The sequence below is a fragment of the Oncorhynchus mykiss genome, chromosome 9 (genome assembly GCF_057628025.1).
Source record: "Oncorhynchus mykiss isolate SJ-2025 chromosome 9, ASM5762802v1, whole genome shotgun sequence".
Taxonomy (NCBI): domain Eukaryota; kingdom Metazoa; phylum Chordata; class Actinopteri; order Salmoniformes; family Salmonidae; genus Oncorhynchus; species Oncorhynchus mykiss.
In genome coordinates this window covers 64,629,556-64,648,411 of record NC_143030.1, presented here as the reverse complement: position 1 = coordinate 64,648,411, position 18,856 = coordinate 64,629,556, and the positions used below count along the sequence as shown (strand labels likewise).

Genomic DNA, 18,856 nt, shown 5'->3' with positions numbered 1-18,856 from the left:
AAGTTGTTTAAATGCAATACTTGGTGACTAATAATTTAGGTAAGTATTGGAGATTTGAAAGGTAGTACGGGATATGAGCAGTGTGGTACAGATGTAAGATCCTAATTGGATCACTCCTTTGTTGCTGAGAATTTTCCTGCTAAGCAGGAAATGTGAACTTGTAGTGTATTTGAGTATTTAAAAGGCTTCTAAAGTTTGTAATTTCCACTTTGAAATGTCAGACTTGATTTGCCCTAACAAAAAATATATCAACCCCTACTAAATAATTCCATTAATTATAATCCACCTAATAATTCACATTTCCTGTTGCGGCAATATTATTTTCCTGCTATAGCAAACTGGCTTTAATGAAGATTCTACATCTGTGTCCTATTTATAGATCTAAACATAACCCTGTGGGAAGTCATATATACTTCTACTGACTAATAGGAGGAAGTATTTTTATTATCTGGGAATCAATGAGCATGTAGAGAACCTTCGACAAGTTGAAAAAGGAAAGGATCTAATCAAGCCCTAATCAATTGTATGTGTCAGAGTCTTCCAAAACTAAATGTTCAGCTAGTTGAAATCATTTACTGTATATTTGATTGGTTGAGCATCAAGGTCTAGCAATTTCATGTATGGTACTACTTGTCAAACTTCCTTTTCCAACATTTCGTAGTAAGTTCTTCTATTTAATGTGTGTCCTGTGCTGCTGCGTTTCTTGTGTTCTGTTGTAGTTTGTCTTGTTTAATGGGGCCTCCCCCAATGACTCCTCTCTCACACTGAGTAACTAACTACCTTTGGGTTCTGCAGAGTTAACCATGTGCCAAACCTTGAGATTGCAGACACTTTACAACACCAAACAGACATTATAAGGAATGTACAGCCTTGCACCATTCTTGAGAGAAATAGGGGGCAAAATACTGTATGTCTGCTTGGTTAAAGACGCATATGTAAAAATTGTGTTCAAACCACATTTCAATGCAACCTTCTTTCAAATGTGGTTAGCCTCATTTGGCTTGTTGAGTATCTTGTTTGGTGCTGTCAGACACACGGCTGTTAAATAAGACCTGATTGCACTGTCTATTCTCCTTACTACATATTATGCTGTGTCACTTGGGTCAATGATTAAAAACTACTATAGAGGCTTGGCCCCCTTCTGAATATTAACCCATGGTTTTAAGTTATTCTGTTATATATAATACTGTGTTGCATGTCTGTTGGTGCCTGCTCACTGACATCAGATAAATATATCAATTCCATGGATTGACGAAAAAAGACACTAACTCATTTGCCATTGTTTTATTTGGTAACGAGAAGTATTAAGAAAATAACAAATCTACAAAATGTGCATTGATAAAGCTAAACGTATTACACTAAATAAAAGCTATGGTAGAAAATAGTTACTTCGATTTCCACACACCACATTTCTAATGATTATTTCAAATAAAATAAGATCAGAAAATCATGATTTAAAAGACACGATGAAAAGTGAAACTGACCTTCTGTGTGTAACTTACAAGAATATGTTAAAACACATGCAGCCAGTGACCCCCATGGCCTAGGTAAGTATGTTTTAGGAATAATTCACAAACTCCTGTTATGTGTCAAGACAGTCACAGTTTACACAGCTAAAGATCAATGGAGGATTGAGTTCAAGTGTCATTTACCAGTTGGTGGAGGACTTGGAGGATTGTCATGAAATGGATTGGGTTTATAATCATCAAGCAGACTGCTAACACCCTAATTAATAAGAATTACCATCACAAACACTATCCAGGGAATATTACAATGAGGTACAGTATGAGACGCTCACAGTGAACAGTGCAATGTGGCACAATGACCAGCAGACGTCACTAAGATGCAATTCATTTCAGCAAGCATAGTGAGAGATGAGACAAGACATCACCGGTGTCTGGACAAAAACTATGTCCGACATGACTTGTTGTATAACTGTGGAAGAGAACACAACAACAGACAGACCAACCACTGTCTATTCTGTCGCCCCCCGCCCTGCCCAAACAAATTATCTTCCAATGGAAACATGTCATAGTGATCTAAAACAAATCAAGGCAAAACACAGGACACATCTGGGGAGAGCAGGGGTTCGTGACAAACAAGAAAATGAGCTGATAGGACTTGGTATAATCTACATGACAGAGTACGTAGATCACAATGAGAGCCTGAACAAAATATAAACAGTTAAAAAATCTAAACTCATATACAGTAGACTGATTGAAAAAGGACAGTACTTAAGCAACATGGTATAGCCATCACACCATAGGCTAAATTACTTAAAGTAACAGCTAATTCTCCCCAAGTCTATAGTTATTGACTTTGTACATATTCAGAAATGATGATACAGTATTTACTATATAATGCAGTATAATAATTATACTGGATAAGCTTCAGATCTACGGTAAACTAGTAAGGTTGAAAGGTGAGTCGGAGGGGAACTGTATATCTGTGACAGTACTGGACATGTTGACTGGACGAGCCCAGTCTGGATAAGTCTCCAAACTGAACATGGCACGACCCCAAGTGTTCATGGCCAGAGAAACCGATAAAATGCCCAAAATGTTCATCACAAAGCCTGTTTTCACCTGTAAATAGAGAAACCAAACAGATGTATATGATAGAATACAGTACCTTTAAGTTTAGGAACAGTCTGACATATGGTCATACAGTACATCGGCGTAAGGATCTTACCATGTCCTTCACCAAAAGATGGCCAGATGCAAAGGCAATGGAGTTGGGAGGGGTGGAGACTGGCAACATGAATGCAAATGAACATCCTGTTGTCGCAGGTATCATAAAGTAAAGAGGGTTCACCTTGACAAACATAGCCTGTCAAGAGGAGACAAACACATTTGTTGCTATTCTTTTGACAAAAATAATAACACTTTTAAACACTTTTCTTCAGACAAACACAAGGAGCACACACGTTAGTAAGGAGTGAGTGAATCCATCTCTCATTCAATAACTGGCAACAATATTCCAATTTGTTAGTAGTAATTTATTTGGCTTGGGAATTTTACTGAAGATAAGTAAGTATTGCGCACTTGTCGTGGTGATACTGGATGATACTGGGTGGGTGATACTACTGCTTAGATTGAACGATACTGCAGGACATTGTCACTCCCAGCCAAAGACAACTGGTTACTGATAACTGTAGTTAATGTCCAACAGACATACAAATAGACCCAACAGCCATGGTGCTACACTGACAGATCTGTTAACCCCATGGAAAACACTAAAAAGGTAAATTGCTGTGGGAGATTAGAGAAGAGAGCACCTCCCCATCATCTTTTCCCATGGGGAACACTAATCCATGAATTAGTAATCCAATGTAGTTCAAGGCTTTTTGGTAGATAACAAGGGATATTCAAATACTAGACACAAAATACATGTTTTCCTTCAAAATGATTGCCTACTACAGTAGGCCTGTCCTTTTCATACCCACAGGGCACGTCAATCTCAATAATGGAAACATCGAACTAAACGTTGAATGTTGTGGTCATGTCATAGATGACAGCTCACCAGTTCAGCGATGACGGGCAGGAATATGATAATGGTGGCGGTGTTGCTGGCAAACTCTGTGAAACAGGCCAGGAAAGCTGTGATGAACATGACGGCCACAGCAGGGGGGACCTGGGCAATAGGCTGGAGGTAGGCTCCTATCCACGCCGCCAGTCCTGACTCCTATATTATACAACAGGGACGGAGCATCAACAGACAGCCCCCATCTCAGTAGTAGCAGAAATAGGTCAAAAGTATATAAATCACCACACAATAGATATTTGAATGTGAATTAAAGGGATTTCATATCTTTGTGCATCATTAAACATCAACAGGTTTTACCCATAGGGCAAATTGATTCTATATGTAAATTATATGGTTTTACCTCACATCCCTTGGCCATGGCAAAGCCTCCACCCAGCAACAGAATGATATTCCACGGGACACATTCCTGTGCTTTCTTCCATGATAGGAGAGGAACATATGGAGTATTTGATGCTGTGGAAAACATGACAAGGTATACAATCAACCTCGGCCCACCAGCTAAATCCAGGTCAACCACCGAAATATCAGAATATCTAACCTGCAAGGGGCCTTGAAAAGGAGTAATAAAGAAAAGGCTGAAGGTGGGGGTTAGGGGTTAAAATATGGGTTAAGGGTCCAAATATGGCCATGGCTGGTGTTTTGTTTTTCTCTCGGGTACCGCTGGGCCAGAAATATTTCAATCCCATAGAAAATTTGTGGTGAGAACTGAAAAAGCGTGCGTGAGCAAGGAGGCCTACAAACCTGACTCAGTTACACCAGCTTTGTCAGGAGGAATGGGCCAACTTATTGTGGGAAGCTTGTGGAAGGCTACCCGAAACGTTTGACCCAAGTTAAACAATTTAAAGGCAATGCTACCAAATACTAATTGAGGGTATGTAAACGTCTGACCCACTGGGAATGTGATGAAATAAATAAAATCTGAAATAAATCATTCTCTCTGCTATTATTCTGACATTTCACATTCTTAAAATAAAGTGGTGATCCTAACTGACCTAAGACAGGGAATTTTTACTAGGATTAATTGTCAGGAATTGTGTAAAACTGAGTTGAAATGTCTTTGGCTAAGGTGTATGTAAACTTCCAACTTCAACTGTAGTAAACAGAGCAAACCAAAGTGTGGCGACACACTTTTGAGAGATTAATAATAATCACACAAACAAAGGGGCTACAGTCTTACCTCACAACAGAATGCTGCTCAGACTAATCTACGTCATTAACATTCCTCAGGTGATTTACAGTACCTAACAACAGAGCCAATGCAAGTTTTGCACTTCAGAAATGGACTAATGAAAGAAAGAAAGAATATTCTACTTTGATAGTAGTCAATGATACAGATATAGGATCTTAATTGGAGCCAGTTTGCTACAGCAGTAGAATAATCCTGCAGCAACAGGAAATGTGAGTTAATATATGGATTATAATTAATTGTCATTTTTTGTAGAGGTTGATACATTTTTCATTATGGCAAATCAAGTCTGACATTTTAAAGTATAAATTACAAACTTTAAAATCATTTTTAAACCTTGAATACACTACAAGTTAGAATTTCCCGTTGTGCAGGAAAATTCCTGTAACAACAGCGTGATCAAATTAAGATACGACATCTGTACTGTAATTTATTTCTGGTGAGGCATGATGTAAGGGATAATCAACAAAGGCCTCTGCATTCTATGGAAATTAATGAACAATGCAGAAGTTGTGTTCAACAACGTGCTGGCAGAGTGGAACTGACCTACCAAGGAGTTTCATTATTTTCCAGAGAATGCATAGAGCCCTAAGTTGATTATCCCTTTTATATCATGGCTATAATTTAAAGAAATGTGTTCATTTGCTGGTAGAATTGTGTTCAACATCCACTGAAGTAGCTAGCAAGTGCATTAGTAATTGCCGTGGTAACCAAACAGGCTCGCTAGTTTGGCTAACCAAACCATGAGTTCTAGCTTGCCATTATGAAAATCGAATTCAACAATGCCAATAATGTTTTCAATTTGACTTTTGTTTTCAAAAGCAAATATAGAACATGGAAGAATTAACTATAGCCATTGAATGAACTATAGCCATTGAATTCTACCGTGCAAATATACCATGCGTTATAGGGAAATAATGCACCCTCTAGAATGCCCTTCAAGCCAATCAGGAACAAGTATTCAACAATGCCATGGTATAATTAATATTATAAACTGGGTGGTTCAAGCCCTGAATGCTGATTGGCTGACAACCGTGGTAAATCAGACCATATACCATGGGTATGATTTTGATTTTGATTTTTTACTGCTCTAATTACGTTGGTAACCAGTTTATAATAGCAATAAGGCACCTCGGGTTTGTGGTATATGGCCAATATACCACGGCTAAGGCCTGTATCCAGGCACTCTGTGTTGCGTTGTGCTTAAGAACAGCCCTTAGCTGTGGAAAATTGGCCACATACCACAATCTTCGGGCCTTATTGCTTAAATAATGTGAGTTTAAAACCCTTGGTCTACAGTATATGCATACAGCTGCTTCACTCCATCTAATCTTTTGATTCGAAAACATCCCATGTGTCCTCTGTATCAGTACAGAAAGGTGATATGACTAGAGGCAGTGGTATTTTCCATCTACATATTCCGAAAACATATTTCTTATTATTTGGGACATGTCCTTTCAAGTACTGACCTCTAGAATCAAACCACCAGCTAAGAGAGGGCTTCTGGGAAGGGAAGAAAAATAGGATTGACACAATGATCACTCCAGTGGTCGCATCTGACACATACCTACAGTAGGAAGAGAATCAGAGAAGGGGAAGTCATGATGCAGCTGGTTTCCTCATGCCTCCAGTGAATTATACAGACATTTCCGAGGTAACGGGCAGTGCCTTGTTAGCTTGTAGCAAGCTTATCTGTCTTACCCTTTGTTGAAAAATGTGGACCATCCAGTTACAAATTTGGGATCTCTTGTGAACAGGAGAACGGCAAACAAAATGAAAAAGAATGCGATGGATCCTTCTGCAAAACTAAAATGGAAGATGGAAATTGTTGTCATTGAGGAATTCTACATTACTCCTGACTAAGTACAGAGGGTCTAGAACAGAGGTTATCCTTAGTCCTGGAGGGTTCTAGCAGGATTTTGTTCCATCCAACTGATTAAAATAAACAATCTAAAGCATGCAAACAATGTGGCCCTCCTGAACCAGAATTGGCCAACGCTGGTATAGGGCATGATTTAAGATTAGAGCATGTTGCCTGTGATTTAGTCTAGAGATAAGGCTAGAGTCCCTTACTTTATGGGGCCTAGTTTTCTGTAGTCTTCATCAATAACAGCCTCTGCTTTTTTCTCTGCTTGTGCTCTTTCGTCCTGTTTCTTCACACATAACCTGAACACAACAAATGGTATTAAAATAGTGTGAATGTATCTGACAGGTAGGAGAATGTATTACTTCATATTATTTTAAAAAGTGTACAGGCAGAAGTCCTAGAACTCTATCACAGACTACCTATGTGATCATCTATAGTCACGTTTTTATATTACACACTTTTGAGGAACTTAGATTTGATTTGACCACCATACCGCGAATTCAAGCCCCCGTAGAGGAAAGAAATCCACAGCCATGCCAAGATGAGGAAGAGCACCATGAGAGGAAAGGCGAATGCAAACCAAGAGCCAAAATTTATCAAGTCGCACTCTGGGAAGTAACTAGGACACAAATAAGCAACTGTCAAAAACTGTACAGCAAACATGAAAAAAGTAGTATTTTATGGTCTAAAATGTAACATTGTTCTTCAAACAGCTATTTGCCAGTAAAATCCTAACTCAGGTTGTCAGGTTGGTGTCATATGCCTTTAAAGGTCCTCAATATCATATCATTTCTGGGTAACAATTAAGTACCTTACTGTAATTTGTTTTCAATTAAAATGGTAAAAAAATAAATAATAATAAATAGCCTCTTAGCAAGAGCAATTTCTCAAGAAAGAATTTAGCTAGGACTGTCTGAGTGGGGAGGGGAAAACTGAAAACTAGGTGTTGGCAGAGAGGTTGGCAGAGAGGTCTATCTTTCTTATTGGTCTATTGACTCATTTACAGCCTGGTGATGTCACCAGGCAGGCCAAAACTCCATCCCACCAAAACCGTCTGAAATTTCCAGCGGTCTTTTCAAACATCTCTTATACTAAAACTGCAACGCTGCTGAGTTTTTCACACTCAACAGTTTCCCGCATGTATCAAGAATGGTCCACCACCCAAACGACATCCAGCCAACTTGGGGGGGGGGGGGGGAGAACAGTACTCATCTTTTTTCATAATGGTTAAAACCCTTTCATAGACCTTCTAATGGTTAAAACCCTTTCATAGACCTTCTCGGGGATACCTTTTCTCCTTACATACCTTTATTGTTCTATCTGATGGGCCTGTGAGGTCTATGAGAGGGTATGTACAGATGCAGTAGCAGAAAGAGAGATCAGTCAAGTCCTGAACTTGGGTACCTCTTAAGTTGTCCAATGAGGATAAGGTTTGGCGCCGTGCCTGTCAGGGTGGCAGTCCCTCCGATACTGGCAGCGTATGGGATACAGATCAGGAAGCCTTTCCACACCTTCATCTGGTACTCTGACTCTGTCCTGATCTCCTGTGCAGTCCTCCCATTTGACCGCACCATCCCATCAGTTCTTAAGATATAATATAGGGAAATGTAACCAGATTGTAACAATGCTAGTAAATAGCTACATGATAACCATGAATCCAACACGAGAGCTAAAATTGTTCAGTTTGTTTATGCTTCCTTTCTTACCCATCTATAGACAATATCTGTTTTTCAGAGGGCAGAGAATGCAGCTTTACTTGTGATTGACCTGATGGATGTTGAAGTTAACAGGTTGTTAGAGTTATTCTCTCCATTGTTCACTGTGCAGTGACAAATTACAAAATATTTTTAAGGACAGGCTTAGACATAATAATCTCATATTGAATACCAATTTGAAGGAGATTTAGGGGGTTATCTAAGTGTAACTGCCTCTACGGAGAATCAATACATTTCCCATAAACCAACTGGTTTGATGCTACGGTACACATAGCTATAGTATGAATGAGACAAGCTATAACAGAGATATTAACAATTGATATGTAATCAAAGCTTGTGAGTTTCAGTTTTCTAACTAGGTTGTCTGTAGACCTCTGTCATATTTAATAAATGACTTGAAAGGTGGCTACTATAATCAATAAATTACCATTTTAATATTGAATAACTTGACATGTCGTGCTCTGAAGGCAATATGATAGAAAAGGTACAGTAGTTGTACGAAGTTCACACCTTGAGTTACCTATTACAGTTTTAATGTGGAAACATTAAAACTGTTTTAATGTGGAAAATTAAAGTATAATCTGTTCTTCTATGTAAGGCACGTGTCAAACTCATTCCACAGAGGCCCGAGTGTCTGTGGGTTTTCGCTCCTCCTTATTTTCTTGATTAATTAAGGTCACTGATCAGTTAGGAACTCCTCTCACTTGTTTGTATAGGTCTTAACTGGACACAAATTGAAAGGAAAAAAATAAAATCAGCAGACACTTGTCCCTCCAAGGATTGAGTTTGACACCCTTGGGTAAGCACTACAAACAATTAGCATTAATTCTACCCTTCAGTGTTGATAGACTAAATTTGTCCTGGCTTAGCTACTGTATAGGTCTTAATATTTTCGCTAGATGTATGTGGGACAGTTGGAGAAACCCTACACAGCAACTCACCCTCTGTCTCCTCTTTCACCTTGCAGTTCTCCTTCAGAGTGGCCAGGTCCCCAAAGAGGCTCTCCAGGATGGCGTTAGCAATGGGAAGCATCATGGCCGTTGTTGCTGTGTTGCTGAGCCACATGGACAGGAAGGCAGATGTGATCATCATTCCCAAAATCAACCTGTATGGGGAGAGAGATGGGCACATGGGTCAGGTGTAAGTGGAGTGACAAATCAATACTATGATTATTAATAACATTGTTGATAACAACTGGCCTATGTAAAATGGTAGAGAATCAGCTCGAAGACGCTTGGACCTTCTTATTTGAAATTTTCAGTGGGATTGTTAACAAACACACCACCATAAAGAAAATGAGAATTAAAAACAGATTTAGCCCCTGGTTCGACCGTAATCCACCGTAAGAATTGCATTTGGCGAAAGGCTCGGCACACGCATACTCAGGCTGACTGGCTGTCATTCAGGAAAATGATAAATAAGTGCACTCAGGCTGTCTGGAAGGCCAAAGTTAGTTACTGTAAGGAGCAGTTCTCTCTCTGTGGGTCTAACCCCAAGAAGCTCTGGAAAACGGTTAATGACCTGGAGAATAAACCCTCCTCCTCACAGCTGCCCATGTCCCTTAATGTTGATGATGTGGTTGTTACTGACAAGAAGCACATGGCTGAGCTCTATAATCACCACTTCATTAAGTCAGGATTCCTAATTGACTCAGCCATGCCACCTTGCCCATCCAACATTTCCTCATCTCCCACCCCTTCTAATGTGACTCTCCCCGATGCTTCTCCCTCTTTTTCCCCTGCCCCGCTACAAAGTTTCTCCCTGCAGGCGGTCACTGAGTCCGAGATGCTAAAGCAGCTCCTTAAACTTGACCACAAAAAAACATCTGGGTCAGATGGTTTAGACCCTTTCTTCTTTAAGGTTGCTGCCCCTATCATCGCCAAGCCTATCTCAAACATTTTAAGCCTGTCTCTCCTTTCTGTGGAGGTTCCCATTGCTTGGAAGACAGCCACGGTTTGTCCTTTATTTAAAGGGGGAGATCAAGCTGATCCTAACTGTTATAGGCCTATTTATATTTTGACCTGTTTCTCAAAAGTGTTGGAAAAACTTGTCAATAATCAACTGACTGGCTTTCTTGAGTATTGGCCTGGTTGAGGAGTATTTGTGGTTCTGAGGGGTCTTTGGCCTGGTTTGCTAACTACCTCTCTCAAAGAGTACAGTGTATAAAGTCAGAAAATCTGCTGTCTCAGCCACTGCCTATCACCAAGGGAGTACCCCAAGGCTCGATCCTAGACCCCACGCTCTTCTAAATTTACATCAACAACATAGCTCAGGCAGTAGGAAGCTCTCTCATCCATTTAAATGCAGATGATACAGTCTTACACTCAGCTGGCCCCTCCCCGAATTTTGTGTTAAATGCTCTCCAACAAAGCTTTCTTAGTGTCCAACAAGCTATCTCTACCCTTAATCTTGTTCTGAACACCTCCAAAACAAAGGTCATGTGGTTTGCTAAGAAGAATGATCCTCTTCCCACAGGTGTGATTACTACCTATGAGAGTTTAGAGCTTGAGGTAGTCACCTCATGCAAGTACTTAGGAGTATGGCTAGACGGTGCACTGTCCTTCTCTCAGCACATATCAAAGCTGCAGGCTAAAGTTACATCTATACTTGGTTTCCTCTATAGTAATCACTCCTCTTTCACCCCAGCTGCCAAACTAAACCTGATTCAGATGACCATCCTATCCATGCTAGATTACGGAGACATAATTTATAGATTGGCAGGTAAGGGTGCTCTCGAGCGGCTAGATGTGCTTTACTATTCGGCCATCGGATTTGCCAACAATGCTCCATATAGGACACATCACTGCACTCTATACTCCTCTGTAAACTGGTCATCTCTGTATACCATTTGCAATGCTAATTTATAAAACCCTCTTAGGCCTCACTCCCCCCTATCTGAGATATCTACTGCAGCCCTCATCCTCCACATACAACACCCGTTCTGCCAGTCACATTCTGTTAAAGGTCCCCAAAGCACACACATCCCTGGGTCGCTTCTCTTTTCAGTTCACTGCAGCTAGCGACTGGAACGAGCTGCAACAAACACTCAAACTGGACAGTTTTATCTCAATATCTTCATTCATATTTATTTTACATTTTTAATCCCAGTCCCCCGTCCCTGCAGGACACCTTTTGCCTTTTTGTAGGCCGTCATTAAATAAGAATTTGTTCTTAACTGACTTGCCTAGTTAAATAAAGGTTCAATCAAAATGTACATTTTATTTTTTGTAAAAACATGATTATGTATGTTTTACCATATGTAGTGGATTCATATTAGATAATGGAAAATAATCCCAAAATATAAATGATGATAAATGTATATATGGCGATATAGACTTCTCACCAGGCTGGTTTGACTCCAACAATCTTAAGAACTTTCAGAGCTATTCTGCGATGCAGACCCCATTCCTCGATAGCTGACGCCATCACAAGACCACTGAGAAAGAGAAAATTTGTATCGAGGAAGTACTGAGGGCAGACTTTTTTGGATGGAATAATTCCCATTGTTGGAAAGAGGCAAACAGGTAGCATGGCAGTGACAGCTAAGGGAAGAGCCTCTGTGCACCAGAACACAGCCATTAGCAGCACCACATACAGACATTTCCCCTCCTGAAAAACATAACAGAAACATGTTGGTGAACATTAAGAGTAAATGCCAAAGGTGATCTATTTCATTAATGTTTGTATCACGCTGTGGAAAGACAAATGTATAAGGAATGTACTTTTTTTCTGTGGCTGAAATTGCAAAATTAAGCCCATGAAGTTATTAATAGCTGTGTTAGGTCTCAGATTGGTTGGTTAGGTCTCCAATTGGGTTATGGCTATGATTAAGAGGGGTGAATGGAGTTAGGGTCAAGTTATTATTAATGTGAGGATTGATGTTTTAGCTATATGATGAAGCGGGACCATGTCCTGTTCTAATGGCATGTTTTATGATCCTGATTCTAATTTCAGTGAAGTCTTATTCCAACAGATATTGGTTTAATGGGTGTTCAGATTTAAAGGCAGGTGTGGATATTATTAATCATATCAGTTTTAGGCTATGTGGCAATACTGTATTTAACCATTGCCTGACTTTCAGTAGTAGGTCATGACAATTTGATGTGGTTCAGCAATTTGGCTTAGTTATATACAGTTATAAAACTAGTTTTTCTTGTGAGTTAGAGAAATAAATGGTTAGAGTAACAAGATTTGTGTTTCTTCCAATAACCACTTACCTTTTCCGGTAGACCAAAAATTAACGGGAGGAGAATAAGCGGAGTGAGGACTAGAATAAGTTGTTTCTTGACGCACCAAAGCTTCTTAGCGAACGTTGATATTGTTTCCATTTCCATGACGAATATTATTTTATTGAAGTGCACCTACGCTTGGTATATGATGCCGGAGTGCAGAATTTTGAAGCCTCAGTTTTATCACTTTGACTCCGTTGTTTTTGCACTCTTGGAGAAGATTAACTATTGGTTTACAGGTTAACTCATAACGCATTGTTCAAGTTATTAGGGATGCGCGCGCAAGCTGAGCTTGCTCTGTGGTTGCACAATTGGTATGTGATTTCTTGTGTTTTACTGATAATAACCAACATGTTAACAATTCCAGTAGTCTTGTCTTTCTGGTTCCTCTCTGCAAAATGGATGCAAGCCATGTCAACAGTCATCAAAAACTGCTTCCATCATCATCCATGGTTGATCACACAGGGGGCCATATAGGTAAACCATGTAAACTTCATTTTAAGAGGATAGGGACTTGAACCACAGACATGTGCCATAAAGGTCCAAATTTAGCAGAAATCACATGTTTGGAAACAAATGAAGACAAAATACATGGAGATTACAATGGTAATCTGTAACACTGTAATACACAGTTTAAATAGGCAGCATTTACACCTGGAAGCCCAATTCTGGTATTTTTCTCACTAATTGGTCTTTTGACCAATCATATCAGATCTTTTCACATCAGCTCGTAAATTCTCCATCTACAAATGTGAAGTGAGGACATAGGCTACTTTAAAAGACATTGGTGTTAAAAGCAGGATAAAAACTTGGTAGCCAACTGTCTGATCTGGCAATGCTCAATAGAAGGCAATGGCAGGTTTGTTTCTCTCCCACAGGAGTAGCTGCCTCTCTATTCAGCTTTCTAAAGCCATTTATAACTACCCTGGCCAGAAACAGTCTCTTCACTGCTGGCACGACTCTGGTGGCCTCCTAGAGGTCAGCGCCAATCCTCCATTGTTCTTGGTCACGGTAATAAGCAGTACTTTCCACAGTTGAACTATTATCTGTGATGCAGAGGTGCCCTCTGGTGTCATAACTTGTGTCATACATACAAACTGGTTTGTGGTATGTGTGAAAAATGCAGTATGTGTGTAAACCTATTAATATTAAAGTTTCTTAAATGAAGAAAGACCCCTCAGCAACGATAATAACGAGTTTGTGATCTGCACAAGTGACATTTTACTCATATAAATATATTATTCGGTATTCTTCCTGCTAAATAACATAATCAGAATAACAGGGTGCATGCAGTTTAGGTGAGGAGAAGGTTAAAGACAGACAGTCAGCCATAGCTACAGGCAATGGACTAACCATAACTGTTGTGTATTGGGGTTTTGCCGCAGAGCTTCATGGGAGTTGTATATGTTGAGATGCCAATAGCTTAACTGATTCCCGTCTCCCATCTCATCATTATTGAATTGTTATAAAGACTTGGTTATGAAAGCCATGAGTCATAACAATAACCTCATCCCCAGACTAACTTTGTCTATTGAACCAGATTAGGACATGACATTGTGGTTTACGCTTAGCAACCAGTACAACTAAGCAACTATGCTCTTAGATGAAAAAAATGGCCCCGTTTACTTTTTACCTGCTATGACCCTGAATATTGGCATTTCCAGCTTGACTGCACATCAACTGTCTTCCCACCTCATGTGTAAAGATCACAACAACAACAAAAAAGTCTTAATCCATGCCAGTTGTGTAATGCTATCTTGGATGAAATGCAAACAGACAGAAAGGGTTAGACCTGTTCTTATGCATATATGTTCTGACAAGTCTCATAGAGAGAATAAGGACATATGTCTCAGGTTCTAGCAAGTAGCTACTATAAGAACGAAATGCTAAAATGCAATTTTTACCAAATCTCTTTGTTTTAAATAATTTTGTGCAAAAGAGCTACTTTTGAAACAATGATTCTTCTCGATTTAGATTTTACATGCACCATCGGTCTTGTCAGTTGAATTAACTGTAAGTTTCTCAATTAGCTAGGTTATTTTTACTTTCAAGAAGGCAGTCAAATAGAATGAACCTTTTACTGCAGTGGGCTAGTTTCTTGGTAGTATTAAACAAATCTACTTTGAAACAAAAGTATACACCTCACACACATGGTAATGGACTCCTGGACCATGTCAGATATTGAGTTGAAATGTATTCCATTTTGAGCTTGCATCCGAATATTGCACTTTACATACATCACAAAAGACTGAAATATAACAAAATTGAAATAATGTTTATTAATTATGACATTTTGAAAAATATTGCTAACACTTTATTTGACAGCCATTGTCATAACACTTTATGACACAGTCATAACCATGTCATACAATTTTATAACAACTGACATAACTTGTCATAACCTGTCATAATATCTCGTAACACTGTCATGACCCATATATTTACACCTGTTGTGACATATATTGCATTATTTTATGACTGGTTATGACATGTACATAAGAAAATATGAATAACATTCCACCCCTGAGGCCACTAGGTAATTTGACTGCAGGAAAGGGCTACTGTCATCGATGAAGTATTATCAGGTCAAGTGAAAATTGCGTAACGTGAAACAACTTAGTCTATGTCAAACTACTGAATGTGTGTTTGCGCACAAGTGTCCTTATGTGTATGTGTGTGTATACACAAACACCCATGTTCAGGCTATCTGTGTGTTCATTGAATTGGACCGGGGGGGGGCTTACAGTGCTCTCAGAGCTCAGGAGCAAAACAGATAACCACAGTTCTCTCTAGCTCTGATCTCAGAGGAGGAGTAAAAACGTTCAGCAGCAGGGCTCCAGAAGAGGCTCTTAAGGGGCAGGTGGCTCACTCACTAACTTGTATCCCTGCATTCCTGCATCTCCCTCAGTGAACTGTTGTCCAAATTCCCACCTGATGAACAACACTTATAGACATCTGCTGCCGCTGGACCTTCAGCTCAATGAAACCACCAGGGAGTCTCTGGCTGGGGAGGACGAACAGGGGAACCTGACCGGCATCGAGCCTGGTCTGTGTGAGGCAGTCCACATCCAAGCTGAGGTGTTCCTGACACTGGGGATCGTCAGCCTTCTGGAGAATATCTTGGTGATCTTGGCAGTGGTCAAGAACAAGAACCTCCACTCACCCATGTACGTACTCCTGTGTAGTCTTGCTGCTGCTGACATGCTTGTGAGTGTCTCCAACTCACTAGAGACGGTGGTTATCGCTGCGCTGAACAGTCGGTTTATTGTGGCAGATGACCACTTTATTCAACTCATGGACAACTTCTTTGACTCCATCATCTGTATCTCCCTGGTGGCCTCAATCTGTAACCTTTTAGCTATCACCATTGACCGTTACGTGACCATCTTCTATGCCCTACGCTACCACAGCATCGTGACGATGCGGCGGGCTGTCCTGGCCATCGGTGGCATCTGGCTGACATGTGTGTTCTGTGGGATAGTCTTCATCGTCTACTCAGAGAGCAAGGCAGTCGTTGTGTGTCTGATCATCATGTTCTTCACCATGCTGGTGCTCATGGCCACTCTGTATGTTCACATGTTCCTGCTGGCGAGGCTTCACATCAAGCGCATTGCTGTTCTTCCCGCGGAGGGTGTGGTGCCCCAGAGGACCTGCATGAAGGGAGCCATCACCATCACCATCCTCCTAGGGGTGTTCGTATGCTGCTGGGCACCTTTCTTCCTCCACCTCATCCTCCTCATCACCTGTCCCAAGAACCAGCTCTGTGTCTGCTACATGTCCCACTTTACCACCTACCTGGTGCTCATCATGTGTAACTCTGTCATAGACCCCGTTATCTATGCCTTCCGCAGTCTCGAGATGCGCAAAACCTTCAAGGAGATCCTCTGTTGTTTCAGTGCCACTTGTAGTATTTTCCACTGTAAATACTGAAGGGTTGTAGTTGTTGGTCATTTTCAAAAAGGCACAGAAAAGGCTTTCAATGTGGTTGTTCAATGCGCTGTGTATATGGATACTGTGTATATGGACATTGTTATATGGACACTGTGTTTATGGACATTGTTATATGGACACTGTGTATATGGATACTGTGTATATGGACATTGTTATATGGACACTGTGTATATGGACATTGTGTATATGGACATTGTGTATATGGACATTGTTTTATGGACACTGTGTATATGGACATTGTTTTATGGACACTGTATATGGACATTGTTATATGGACACTGTGTATATGGATACTGTGTATGTGGATACTGTGTATGTGGATACTGTGTATGTGGACATTGTTTTATGGATACTGTGTATATGGACATTGTTTTATGGACACTGTGTATATGGATACTGTGTATATGGACATTGTTTTATGGACACTGTGTATATGGATACTGTGTATATGGGCATTGTTATATGGATACTGTGTATGTGGACATTGTTATATGGACACTGTGTATATGGATACTGTGTATGTGGACATTGTTATATGGACACTGTGTATATGGATACTGTGTATATGGACACTGTGTATATGGATACTGTGTATATGGACATTCTTATATGGACACTGTGTATATGGACATTGTTATATGGACACTGTGTATATGGATACTGTGTATATGGACACTGTGTATATGGATACTGTGTATATGGACACTGTGTATATGGATACTGTGTATATGGACATTGTTATATGGACACTGTGTATATGGATACTGTGTATATGGACATTGTGTATATGGATACTGTGTATATGGACATTGTGTATATGGACACTGTGTATATGGACATTGTTATATGGATACTGTGTATATGGATACTGTGTATATGGACACTGTGTATATGGACACTGTGTATATGGACATTGTTGTGACATGCAGGTTTGGCTTAGTGGCTTTGCTATTGGGAAGATGTTTTCATGTGTACGTAGTGTTTGTGAAAATGTGAGAAGCAAACAGTAAAAAATTGAAAGATTAAAATTGACCATGAGTGACTAATTTTATGAATTATATTCTTACCTTGATTCTTACCTTGACTTACCTTGACTGCAAGGAAGACACATTAGCAGAATGTGAATATAGATAGATGAATAAAAAACATCCCTAAACAAACAATAGGGTGATTTACAGTGCCTTGCAAAAGTATGAATTCCCCTTGGATTTCTTCACATTCTATTGTGATACAAAGTGGGATTAAAATGGATTTAATTGTTAACATTTTTTTACAATCTACACAAAATGCTCTTGTAATGTCAAAGTCAAAGACATTTTTTTAAAGATTCATAGAAATGAAATAACTATAATTTTTTCACTGCATATGTATTCAGCTCCCTGAGTCAATCAATACATGTTAGAAACACCTTAGTCATTGATTACAGCTGTGAGTCTTTCTGGGCAAGTCTCTAACAGCTTTGCACACCTGGATTGTGCAACATTTGCCCATTATTCTTTAAAACATTCTTCAAGCACTGTCAAGATGTTGGGAATGTTGGCTAGACAGCTATTTTCAAGTATTACTATAGATTTTCAAGCAGATTTGACTAAAAACTGTAACTTGGCCACTCAGTAACATTCACTGTCTTCTTGATAAACAACTCCAGAGTAGATTTGGACTCATGTTGTAGGTTATTATCCAGCTGTCTCTCATGTAAAGCAACTGGTTTTCCTCTAGGATTTTGTCTGTGCTTAGATCCATCCTGTTTATTTTTATTGTGAAAAACTTCCTAGTAATTGCCTATGTCAAGCATACCCATACCATGATGCAGCTACCTCCATGCTTGAAAATAAGGAGGCAGTTACTGTTGTGTTGGATTTTCCCTAAACATAAGGCTTTGCATTTAGGCCAAAAAGTGTATTGTTTTGCTGTGTTTTTTTGAAGTATAGTGTCTTATTGCATACAAGATGCAAGTTGTGGAATATTTGTATTCTTCTTTTCACTCTGTCGTTTAGGTCATTATTGTGGAGTCACTACAGTGTTGTTGATCCATCCTCAGTTTTCTGCCATCACAGACATTGAACTCTGTAGCTGTTTTAAAATCACCAATGGCCTCATGGTTACAGCCCTGAGCTGTTCTGCAGCTCAGTTCAGAAGGAGGACTGTACATTTGATGTGTCAGGGTGGTTTAATATATAATCCACAGCATAATTATTAACTTGCCCATACATAAAGAGATTTTCAATGTCTGCTTTGTTATTGTTACTCATCTACATATCACTACCCTTCTTTAAGAGGCTTTCGAAAAGCTCCTTAGTCTTTGTAGTTGAGTCTCTGCTTGAAATTCAATACCTGACTAAGGGGTCTTACAGATGTTGTT

General features: G+C 39.7%; 2 protein-coding genes across 3 annotated transcripts; one reads left to right on the top strand and one right to left on the bottom strand.

Annotated features, from left to right (window-relative positions):
• Positions 1-1,269: 1,269 nt before the first annotated feature.
• On the bottom strand, positions 1,270-12,831 carry LOC110532535 (Na(+)/dicarboxylate cotransporter 3). Of its 2 annotated transcripts, XM_021616520.3 has the most exons (13): positions 12,532-12,831; positions 11,658-11,923; positions 9,256-9,419; positions 8,306-8,366; positions 8,004-8,183; positions 7,093-7,218; positions 6,806-6,898; positions 6,434-6,538; positions 6,202-6,299; positions 3,887-3,999; positions 3,523-3,684; positions 2,692-2,829; positions 1,270-2,585 (listed from the first exon to the last, which is right to left on the bottom strand). In XM_021616520.3, exons 1-13 carry the CDS (start codon positions 12,646-12,648, stop codon positions 2,397-2,399), a joined length of 1,812 nt encoding a protein of 603 aa, XP_021472195.1. In that variant the 5' UTR covers positions 12,649-12,831; the 3' UTR covers positions 1,270-2,396. The 2 variants fall into 2 exon arrangements, with proteins under 2 accessions (XP_021472195.1, XP_090041135.1); XM_090185009.1 differs by lacking the exon at positions 11,658-11,923 and having other exon boundaries at positions 12,532-12,696.
• On the top strand, positions 12,762-16,533 carry LOC110533026 (melanocortin receptor 3-like). Its single transcript, XM_090185010.1, has one exon. The coding sequence runs from the start codon at positions 15,478-15,480 to the stop codon at positions 16,471-16,473; it is 996 nt and encodes a 331-aa protein (XP_090041136.1). The 5' UTR covers positions 12,762-15,477; the 3' UTR covers positions 16,474-16,533.
• Positions 16,534-18,856: the final 2,323 nt, after the last annotated feature.